Source organism: Armigeres subalbatus, chromosome 2 (genome assembly GCF_024139115.2).
Source record: "Armigeres subalbatus isolate Guangzhou_Male chromosome 2, GZ_Asu_2, whole genome shotgun sequence".
Taxonomy (NCBI): Eukaryota; Metazoa; Arthropoda; class Insecta; order Diptera; family Culicidae; genus Armigeres; species Armigeres subalbatus.
Window position 1 is genome coordinate 460,340,593 of NC_085140.1, and position 11,525 is coordinate 460,352,117.

The 11,525-nt window shown below is 38.0% G+C and overlaps 2 protein-coding genes across 2 annotated transcripts; one reads left to right on the top strand and one right to left on the bottom strand.

The window, feature by feature from the left end:
- Positions 1–6,362: 6,362 nt before the first annotated feature.
- On the top strand, positions 6,363–7,234 carry LOC134213854 (rRNA-processing protein FCF1 homolog). Its single transcript, XM_062693273.1, has 2 exons — positions 6,363–6,517; positions 6,580–7,234. The coding sequence occupies exons 1-2, from the start codon at positions 6,515–6,517 to the stop codon at positions 7,189–7,191; spliced, it is 615 nt and encodes a 204-aa protein (XP_062549257.1). The 5' UTR covers positions 6,363–6,514; the 3' UTR covers positions 7,192–7,234.
- Positions 7,235–7,745: 511 nt separating this feature from the next.
- Positions 7,746–10,534, bottom strand: LOC134213853 (T-complex protein 1 subunit delta). The gene is made up of 3 exons (XM_062693272.1): positions 10,274–10,534; positions 9,449–9,501; positions 7,746–9,381 (listed from the first exon to the last, which is right to left on the bottom strand). The coding sequence occupies exons 1-3, from the start codon at positions 10,377–10,379 to the stop codon at positions 7,939–7,941; spliced, it is 1,602 nt and encodes a 533-aa protein (XP_062549256.1). The 5' UTR covers positions 10,380–10,534; the 3' UTR covers positions 7,746–7,938.
- Between the last annotated feature and the right edge of the window lie 991 nt (positions 10,535–11,525).

Sequence of the window (11,525 nt, forward strand, 5' to 3'; positions counted from 1 at the left end):
ATCCGTGTCAGGTAATCCAAGAACTCCCTAGAATATAGGCCTTAAGATCAACACGCGTAATCAAGGTCTAGTTTTCTCTTTAACGAATGGTTTATGTCCTTTTTGACTTATAGAGCCAAATTGGATTACCCTTCAGCAAATGTTCCGTTCCAAGTAATCCAACAGTTCCATAGGAAGCCTACCAAATAAACGAACTTGAAAAAAAGTTCCTTATCAATTCTGCACAATGCTGTTATCAGTGAAGATAAATAAAGAAATAAGACTATATGTGTTGTTACTGATTCGGTGCTCACAGGATTTTTGAACAATTTTGATGAATGCTGTTTTTAGTGAATACCTACTATTGAAAAATTGGGATCTGATGAGTGGTTGTTAATCTGATGAAGCTTTTAATAATCGCGCCAACAATTTTTCCCACCACGGATAGAAATTTCATCCATTTGCTTCAAAAATATACATGTTTATTTCCAAAATGGTAATATGTTTGAATCAAACATATTTATTTTTAAAACCAAATTAAATCCCTGTTTGTTTCATACATACACTAGTGGACAGCCCCTCGCTCGCTCTTGGAAAAGTAATCAAAAACTCGAGTTCGGATCGGATCCGATCGGAAGTCAGCAGAGGAGCAGGAGTAAGAGTAGAAGAATGTTTTCTTGCTTCCTAAATGATGATAAGGATGTTTTCAGGTTCAGAAAGGAAAGTAAATGGTTTAGGGTCATTTGGCCGAATGCCGTTTGGCCGAATGTCGTTTGGCCGAATGCCATTCGGCCGAAAGGGTCATTTGGCTGAACGCCATTTGGCCGAATGCCGTTTGGCCGAGTAGTTGAAACAGATTTCCTTACGAAGTGAGAAGCAAGAAGGAAGAAGGCAGAAGAAGGAAAGAAGAAGTAAGAAGAAGGGATAAGGAAGAAGGAAGAAAGCAGAAGGGCAGAAGGAAAAAGAAAGAAGAAAGAAGAATGACGGAAAAAAGAAGAAAAAAGAAGGAATAAGGAATAAAGAAGAAGGAAGAAAGAAGAAAAGAAGAAGGAAGGAAGAAAAAAAGAAGAAGGAAGAAAGAAGAAGGAAAAGAGAAGAAGAGAAAAGGAAGAAGGAAAAAGGCAGAAAGAAAAAGTAAGAAGACGGGATATGGAAGAAGGAAGAAAGCAGAAGGGCAGAAGGAAGAAGGAAAAAGGAAGAAGAAAGAGGGAAGAAAGGAAACAGGAAGAAGGTAGAGGGAAGAGTTAAGCGAGAAGAAGTAAGAAAGAAGAAGAAAGAAGAAAGAAGGAAGAAGGAAGAAAGGAGAAGGAAGAAGGAAAAGGAAGAAGGAAGAAAGAAGAAGGAAGATGGAAAAGGGTGAAGGAAAAAACAAAGAAGGAAGAAAAAGAGATAAGGAAAAAGGAAGAATGAAGAAGGAAGAAAGAAGAAGAAAGAAGGAAGAAGGAATAAAGAAGAGGGAAGAAGGAAGAATGAAGAAAGAAGTGAGAAGAAGAAAGAAGGAAAAAGGAAGAAAGAAAGAAAAAAGAAGAAGGAAGAAGGAAGGAGGAAAAAGGAAGAAGAAAGAAGGAAGCAGGAAGATGTAAGAAGGAAGAAGGAAGAAGAAGAAGGGAGAAGGAAGAAGGAAAAAGGAAGAATGAAGAAAGAAGAAAGAAGAAAGAAGAAGGAAGTAGGAAGAAGAAAGAAGAAAGAAGGAATAAGGAAGGAAGAATGAAGAAGGGATAAGTAAGAAGGAAGAAGGAAGATATTTTTTGCCTTTCTCGTACAACAACTAAAAAAAGGATGAAGGAAGATGGAAGAAGGAAGAAGGAAGGACAAAGAAAGAAGAAAGAAAAAAGAAGAAAGAAGAAGGATGAAGGAAGAAGAAGGATGAAGGAAGAATAAGGAGGAAGGAAGAAGGAAGAAAGAAGAAGGACCACTCGTAAACAGTGGTCAATTTGTTTTAACTATTCAGCCAAACGACCCGTTCGGCCAAATGGCGTTCGGCCAAACGGCATTCGGCCAAATGGCGTTCGGCCAAACGACATTCGGCCAAATGGCCTGACATCAAGTAAATGAAATATGAACGTTTGGAGTTGCGAAATCTGGTAGTCAAATGCTACCAGAATATGAAAATTGATAGAATTGATAAGAAAATATTATGAGTGGTCGAACCAAAACAATAATATCCATGTTTGCTTTAAACATTTAGCTGGTTGAAACAACTTGAAACGCACATCTGATTCAAAAAAAAGTTTTCGTTCGCTTCAAATGCTACAATATGTTTGATCCAAGTTTTTAATGCCAGAATAAACTGAATTTATGTTTGGATTTACCTAGAATATGTTTGTTTTTAACGTAGTTTTTTCTGCGTGAGATAGCTTTCTTAAGCAATTTTGAAGAATGCTCATAGAAGTTTTGTTTTGGGTTCTACTTCACTAATCCCAGAGTTCTCCTAAATAAACCAAAAACTACGAGCTATAAAAATATAGGGTAAGGTGGGGCAAGATGGGTCATGGGGTAAGATGGGTGAGTGCCGTTTTTGAGCATCGTATACATTTTAATGCAGATATTATGCCTATTCATAATTAAGGGCCCTCTTTAGCCGTGCGGTAAGATACACGGTTACAAAGCAAGACCATGCTGAGGGTGAATGGATTCGATTCCCGGTCCGGTCTAGTAAATAAAAATCCTAGAAAAAATGAACCTGCAAATGAGACAAGATGAGTCAGCACATACAGAACGGCATAGTTGGTATTCAAAAAAAATGTATTGCTTATACAATCATTTTGAGGGTATCTTACAACATAATAATGTTAATTTCTTATTTAAAAATATATATTTTCTGCCTTTGAGAAAGAAATACATGGACGGCTTGTTTTCATAATAAATTACGGACATTTTTAGAATGTAAGGTAGAGCTATACTCTAGGAAATTATTGGCTTACTTGGGAAGGAAGAGCTATTGAAGGCGTATCCAATTTGGTTTAATATATATGGTTGGTTAACAAATGCTCCATCAGATCAACAACCATTCATCTAGTTTTAATTTTTCATTATCCTCCACTGAAATCAGCATTCTTCAAAATTACTCAAAAAACCATTGAGCAAGAAAATATCGTTGGTTTGGTTAACAAATGCTTCATCAGATCAGCAACCATTCATCAAGTTTTAATTCTTCATTAATCTTCATTAAAAAAAGCGTTCTTCAAAATTACTCAAAAATCAATGTGCTAGAAAAAATCGTAAGCTTGAATAACAAATGCTGCATCACGCATAAAAAAATGCTTCAGCACAAGCAGGAGAAATATATTCGTTGGGACAGCATTCAAACTTTAATAATCACTGAATTCACTAAAATACACAAAACACAAAACCAGCAAAAAAATATCACCTGTCAAAGACGAGTTTGTAATTTCCCATTTGATTTCACCACTTGAAGTCAAGTGGTGGAATTAAATGGGAAGATACAAGCTCGTCTTACGACAAGTGAAGACATTCCACTAAAAAGCTCAAAATAATTTTCTTAAGCAAAATATATTCGTTGGTGCAATCATCAAGTTTCACTTAAGAAGCAACAACTCATTGAAATTTGGAACTGCATTCAACTTTACTAAACCCAGAGTTCTCGAAATCAACCAAAAAACTACCAGCAGGAAAAATATATTCTTTGGCGCAATCATCAAGTTTCACTTAAGAAGCAGCAACTCATTGAAGTTTGGAACTGCATTCAACTTCACCAAACCCAGAGTTCTCGAAATCAACCAAAAAACTACCAGCAGGAAAAATATATTCTTTGGCGCAATCATCAAGTTTCACTTAAGAAGCAACAACTCATTGAAATTTGGTTCTGCATTCAACTTCACTAAACCCAGAGTTCTCGAAATCAATCGAAAAACTACCAGCAGGAAAAATATACTCGTTGGCGTAATCATCAAGTTTCACTTAAGAAGCAACAACTCATTGAAATTTGGAACTGCATTCAACTTCACTAAACCCAGAGTTCTCGAAATCAACCAAAAAACTACCAGCAGGTAAAAAAAATACTTTCTTTGGCGCAATAATCAAGTTTCACTTAAGAAGAAGCAACTCATTGAAGTTTGGAACTGCATTCAACTTCACTAAACCCAGAGTTCTCGAAATCAACCAAAAAACTACCAGCAGGAAAAATATATTCTTTGGCGCAATAATCAAGTTTCACTTAAGAAGCAGCAACTCATTGAAATTTGGAACTGCATTCAACTTCACTAAACCCAGAGTTCTCGAAATCAATCAAAAAACTACCAGCAGGAAAAATATACTCGTTGGCGCAATCATCAAGTTTCACTTTAGAAGCAACAACTAACTGAGCTTTGGTTCTGCATTCAACTTCACTAAACCCAGAGTTCTCGAAATCAATCAAAAAATTACCAGCAGGAAAAATATACTCGTTGGCGCAATCATCAAGTTTCACTTTAGAAGCAACAACTCATTGAAGTTTGGGACTGAATTCAACTTCACTAAACCCAGAGTTCTCGAAATCAATCAAAAAACTACCAGCAGGAAAAATATACTCGTTGGCGCAATCATCATGTTTCACTTTAGAAGCAACAACTCATTGAAGTTTGGTTCTGCATTCAACTTCACTAAACCCAGAGTTCTCGAAATCAATAAAAAACTACCAGCAGGAAAAATATACTCGTTGGCGCAATCATCATGTTTCACTTAAGAAGCAACAACTCATTGAAGTTTGGTTCTGCATTCAACTTCACTAAACCCAGAGTTCTCGAAATCAATCAAAAAACTACCAGCAGGAAAAATATACTCGTTGGCGCAATCATCATGTTTCACTTTAGAAGCAACAATTAATTAAAATTTGGGACTGAATTCAACTTCACTAAACCCAGAGTTCTCGAAATCAATCAAAAAATTACCAGCAGGAAAAATATACTCGTTGGCGCAATCATCAAGTTTCACTTTAGAAGCAACAACTCATTGAAGTTTGGGACTGAATTCAACTTCACTAAACCCAGAGTTCTCGAAATCAATCAAAAAATTACCAGCAGGAAAAATATACTCGTTTGCGCAATCATCATGTTTCACTTTAGAAGCAACAACTCATTGAAGTTTGGTTCTGCATTCAACTTCACTAAACCCAGAGTTCTCGAAATCAATCAAAAAACAACCAGCAGGAAAAATATACTCGTTGGCGCAATCATCATGTTTCACTTTAGAAGCAACAACTCATTGAAATTTGGAACTGCATTCAACTTCACTAAACTCAGAGTTCTCGAAATCAATCGAAAAACTACCAGCAGGAAAAATATACTCATTGAAGTTTGGTTCTGCATTCAACTTCACTAAACCCAGAGCTCTCGAAATCAATCAAAAAACAACCAGCAGGAAAAATATACTCGTTGGCGCAATCATCATGCTTCACTTTAGAAGCAACAACTCATTGAAGTTTGGTTCTGCATTCAACTTCACTAAACCCAGAGTTCTCGAAATCAATCAAAAAACAACCAGCAGGAAAAATATACTCGTTGGCGCAATCATCAAGTTTCACTTTAGAAGCAACAACTAACTGAGGTTTGGTTCTGCATTCAACTTCACTAAACCCAGAGTTCTCGAAATCAACCAAAAACAACCAGCAGGAAAAATATACTCGTTGGCGCAATCATCATGTTTCACTTTAGAAGCAACAACTCATTGAAATTTGGAACTGCATTCAACTTCACTAAACCCAGAGTTCTCGAAATCAATCAAAAAACTACCAGCAGGAAAAATATACTCGTTTGCGCAATCATCATGTTTCACTTTAGAAGCAACAACTAACTGAGGTTTGGTTCTGTATTCATCTTCACTAAACCCAGAGTTCTCGAAATCAATCAAAAAATTACCAGCAGAAAAAATATACTCGTTGGCGCAATCATCAAGTTAAGTAGATACAGTTATCGTAAAGTTATTAATAAATATGAGTTTATTCATAAATATGTATATTTATTACATCTTCAAACAATACTTCGTAAACGACATAATTTGGAAAAATATAGTAGTACACTCAATTATTATATCCATTTGTTATAAAAAAAGTACTCAGTCCAGTGAGTTTAAATCGTTGATTAGAACGCAATGATATGAACGTATTAACAAGTTAGTAGCATAGCCCTGCATAGCCTACATATTTAATTTATCACTATTGTCAATTTTGTTTTATAAAATTCTCTTAATTTTATTGGATATTGCTTAATTTGATTTCAATATTTCAATGCATGACTGTGATCTCAGCAGGAAAAATTTGAATTTTGTGAACCCAGCAGGAAAAAAATTAAGCTTCCGAAAGCTCTCGAGCTTCAAATGTCACATATAGATGGCGCCACCATGGAAGTCGAAAAATTTTACCCACTCGATTTTTTTTTCCTGCTCGTTTAACACCAGCGTTTCGATAATAAACAAAAAAATTGTTTATTGACAAACTGGAGACTGTCATCGTGAACAAAATCAAAACGCGTGTTGTTCGTAAAAGTTTGCCTGAAGTAGTTATTTTCGCTGTTTTTGCTATTTATAATATCTGACTAAAATGGTAATTATTTACATTAATTTATTATATTCACTTCACAAATAATTTGTCATTTCCCCTTGAAGGCCAACAAAAAATTAAAACTTAAGCGACTCAACGGTCAAAGAGCCGCCCAACTAAAGAGGATGATCAAAACATCCGACAACAGATTGAAGGAAGCCGATCGGAATGCTTCCAAAAAGAAGAAATCCGGTGAAACCGAACGCCAAGTGATGGAGAAGCCACAAACAAGCTCGGCTATGTTCTTCCAATATAATACACAATTGGGGCCCCCATATCACATACTCGTGGACACTAATTTCATCAACTTTAGCATTAAAAACAAACTGGACATAGTCAAAACCATGATGGACTGCCTGTACGCAAAATGCATTCCGTACGTTACGGATTGTGTCGTGGGTGAGCTGGAAAAGCTAGGCCAGAAGTACAAGCTCGCTCTGCGCATAGTCAAGGATTCCCGGTTCGAGCGGATCAAGTGCCTGCACCGGGGAACCTACGCCGATGATTGCCTGGTCCAGCGCGTAATGCAGCACAAGTGCTACATCGTGGCCACCAACGATAAGGACCTGAAGCGGCGAATCCGAAAAATACCGGGCGTGCCCATCATGAACGTGGCCATGAACCGGTACGTGATAGAGCGGATGCCCGATGCATTCGAGCCCATGGCAAAGAAATGAAACACAAATATAGTTAATTTTTCTACAGTTATTTACCTAAAAAGACACTTTGTTTTTTTTTTAAGGTGAGAATGACATCCCTATGATTTCTTGAATTAAAGTAGAATAAAAAAAATATTTCTAATGTTTGTTTAGTGGAATGACTTGCTATAAAACGAGTGAAAACTCTCACTTTAATTTAGTTTTACCACGTAACTAAAACGCATTTGCCCCTAAACACGGCATAGCCCTTGGTCGTAATCAAAATGGAGTTCATCGGGGCTAACGAAAAGGAAACTTTCAAATCAATTCCATGCAATGGATTAAAATCAATTAAAATATTTCCATTTTTGCTGGAGGAATTTCTTTCTTCTTTCTTCTTAAAATGATTGCCTCAAACAATGCCCACGTAAGTGCAAATGGGAAAAAAATAGTGCGTTAAATGTATATGTAGGTACCTCACGTACTCACATGTGCACAATTTCACTTGACTGCGTTGCTATTCGGCGGTTTTCCGTTGTTGCATTGGGGGTAAGAATTTTTGACTTTCTTTTTTCGAATAAAGTATAATAGAGAACTGGTTGAGTGTTTTTATTTTTATAATGTTAGCTTTTAGACAATACAAAAGTAATGTTCATAATTTGCGTGTTCTCCGAGTAATTGTTTTGGTATGCAATGTGAATGAAAAATCCGTGTTCTTTTTAAGTTGGTAGAGTTTAAATTAATGAGAGTATAAAGCGAAAAATATTTTAATTATTAATAGTGTATTCACTGCATTGTATTGATGATATCATCAATCTTTAGAATTGATCGAACGGTTTCCGAAGCCAATGTGATAGACGAAGTGGACACCAGAAGTGGTTGCACGACATTCTCCGCTAAAATATCGGTGATGGCTCCCTTACGCACGTTGATTCCAGCATTTTTCTCGCCTTGGGCATGGCGGTTACGAAGTTCAGTGACGGTAGCAATTGGATTCAACCCTGCATTTTCGGCCAACGTCGAAGGAATAACTTCCAACGCATTGGCAAAACCGCGGAAGCAGTAGGCATCCACACCTTCCAAAGTTTGAGCGTGAGCTGCCAGCTGGAGAGCCATTTCGATTTCCGGGGCGCCACCGCCGGCAATCTGAGCGCGTTTCTTCACCAGGCATCGAACCACGCAAAGGGCGTCATGCAAAGAGCGAGCAGCTTCTTCCAACACCAATTTATTCGAGCCACGAACAACGATCGAAACGGTCTTCCCCATATTCTGGATTCCAGTGACCTTGACGAACTTGCTCGATCCACTCGAAACCTCTTCAACCAGATCAGCGTTGACCAAATGTTCCGGCAAGAAATGATCCAAAGAGGCAATAGGTCTGCAGTTCAGGGTTTTGCAGACAAACTCGATGTCCTCACGTTCGATGTCTTTCACCACCATCACTTTAATCTTGTCCAGGAAATGCAATGCCAAATCCGAGACAGCATCGCGAAGAATGGATTTCTGAACCAGCAGCACATTGCATCCTGACTTCTTGATCTGTTTTACAATATTCAGAATGTAGGCACGCTCCTCTTTAAGCACTCGATCCATGGCAGCGTAGTCAGATACGATAACGCTATGATCCATGTCAGTTTTAGGAGCAGAGATGCAGAACTGGATCAATCCAATTTTTGCCTTTTCCACGCGTTTTGGTCCGTTGACTCCACTTGACCGCTGAGTGAACACCAGTCCATCAACCAGTTCCGTATCATCAATAGTACCCCCGAGGCTGCGAATGACTTTGACGTTCTTGAGGTCCACTCCGCTCTCATGTCCTGACTCGGTGACCTTCAGAACCGCGTCGACAGCAATCGGAGCCAGTTGACTGCTGTGCTGTGATACGACCTTCGAGTTCAACGACGTGGAAGCGCTTTTGATGAGCGATTCACGGTCGGTCAACTCGATCGGCCTAGACATTTCCGTAAGAATATCCACTGCCTTGGCAGAACACTTCTGGAAGGCATCCGAGATCGCAGTTGGATGGATGCCCATCTGGAGCAACTTCTCCGCGGCTTCCAGCAGTGCGCCAGCCACAACCACCACCGACGTGGTACCATCTCCCGCTTCAACGTCCTGTGCGCGGGAAAGTTCGACCAACATCTTTGCGGCGGGGTGAATGACGTTCATTTGCTTCAAAATTGTTGCTCCATCATTGGTGATTGTGACCTCACCATTTCCGGCTTGTATCTGGAATAGTTAATAGAAGAATAGAATTACATGGGACATTTTTATTAGACAACTATCGATCACATACCATTTTATCCATCCCACGAGGTCCCAAGCTAGTTCGAATAGCATCAGAGACAGCTGGAAAGAAAATAGGAACAAATAAGACGCATTAGCAACATTACTGATTCCTCTATTTCAAGTTTAACTCAAGGCAAGTACGAGACACTGAATTCGGCCTTACTGTTTGGGTACGAATCTGTAAAGTTACAATAAAGTGATGGAATTAAATGGGATAGTGAGAACTCGTCTCATATGTCAAGTGAATACATTGCACTAAAAAGCTCTAAATAATTTTCTAAACTATTTTTTGGTTAATTCAAAAATGCTTAAACGATTTCAAGTAATTCACATCCGACTTCACACATTATTCAATTATAACGGACAAATCTCATTATATCTCAATTTAGCGCATGTGAAAAAAATCCATTTTGAATGATTTTTGACCACTATTTGAGATGTAGTCTCGCAGTGCGCCGACAGCAAAACATAATTCCATCATCTGACTCATCTTTTTGAGGTTAGAATAAACCAATGAAAAAATCAGGATTTTGGTCGGTAAAAAAAAGTATTTTACGGGCTTATTTATTACTTATATAAAAATTAATCTATCTAATTTCAATTCGCGATAGAAGGTACATTTTATCTTAATTAGACTGAGAATGTTCGAGAATGAATTCAGGCAGGGCCATATTGGAAGTCAACATACAATACTTTAAATCAACGATGCCTGACAAATATTTTAAGAAATCCTGATCTATTAAAAATACATGATTCCATATCCTTGAACCTCCTGATTTTCCATTGAAAATTTTCCTTTAAAAAATTAATTCGTCCACCCACTCACACTCACCCTTCGCTGCATTGATATTGCTCTGGCGGATGTCAGCCGGTTTACTTTTGTCCTTGTAGGCCTGTCCCTGGGGCTTGATGCCTCTTGCCGCCGGTTTCACAACCATTTTTGCTGCTCAAAATGTAAATTTACGGATGGAAATGAACAAGAAACGCAACGGTCGATGTAAATTTTCACAATTTTATCCACCGCAGAAACAGCAAAACGCGTGCACCCGGGAGAGACCTGAATGATTTTCGTTCGACGCAGAAACAGAAGAAACATGACATCGATTTTCTTTGTTTTTCTTTTGTTCTTTATTTTATTTTACTGTCAAAGGGATAGGACAGAGCGACGTGATTGCGCTATAAAATTTATTTATTTTTTCCATCGGCGCAGAGATCTATTACTTGATTTTCGGCATTTTCGGACGCTAGTGTTGCCTAGCAACCCTATAACCAGAGACCGGCGGAGTGAAAAACTGTCGAATTGGCAACGTACACGGTTAGATGGCTTTACCCATTAATGGGTACTATGTTATTGTTGATATTATTCCCACCGTGAAAAATTCACCCATTTTTTTGAAAAAGTGCCACTACCCATTTTAATGAGTAGTGGCGCTTTTTAAAGAAAATGGGTGAATTTTTCACGGTGGGAATAATATCAACAATAACATAGTACCCATTAATGGGTAAAGTCATCTAACAGTGTATGAAAATGCATGAAATCGCGAAAATAATGCTGGCAGCACTTGAACTTTTTGCTTGCTTCTTATGGAGGCAAAAAGTAAACAAGTCGAATTGGAACCGCTTTTGACGGTTCGATTGGAAACAAGATGGCGTCTTCGCCGATCTCTTATTCTAGTATTTCTAGTGTTGCCAGCTTGATAAACTTATTTTAATGGACCAATTAATAAGCAAAAACTGCCGCTATGAAATGAGCAGATCGCGCCACCGTAGACATGTTCTGTCAAACACACATGAATAGAAATATGCGTATGGTCCAATGCTGAGAGAGAGAAGCCAGCTCACTGACAGATCGTTTATTTACTATGTCTTCTTCTTCTTTATTTGTTTCGAAAACGTGGAATCTCAACAAATCAAAGTAACATTTCATAACGTCGGAAGCAACATTTTTCACTCCAATAAAAACTTGTTCGAATTAGCTGATTTTAATGGTTATGAACTTCCTAACGTGGAACAAACCCGATTTCTCATAATGCGGGATCATTCATTTGGATGATTACGGGTTAAATTCATTGTAGCAGATATAA

Coding starts and splice junctions, on each gene's coding strand:
- LOC134213853 (XM_062693272.1), bottom strand. CDS start 10,379: ATGGTTGTGAAACCGGCGGCAAGAGGCATCAAGCCCCAGGGACAGGCC. Junction 9,502..10,273: donor CAATATCAATGCAGCGAAGG/GTGAGTGTGAGT, acceptor TTTTCTTTCCAG/CTGTCTCTGATGCTATTCGA. Junction 9,382..9,448: donor CTCGTGGGATGGATAAAATG/GTATGTGATCGA, acceptor TAACTATTCCAG/ATACAAGCCGGAAATGGTGA.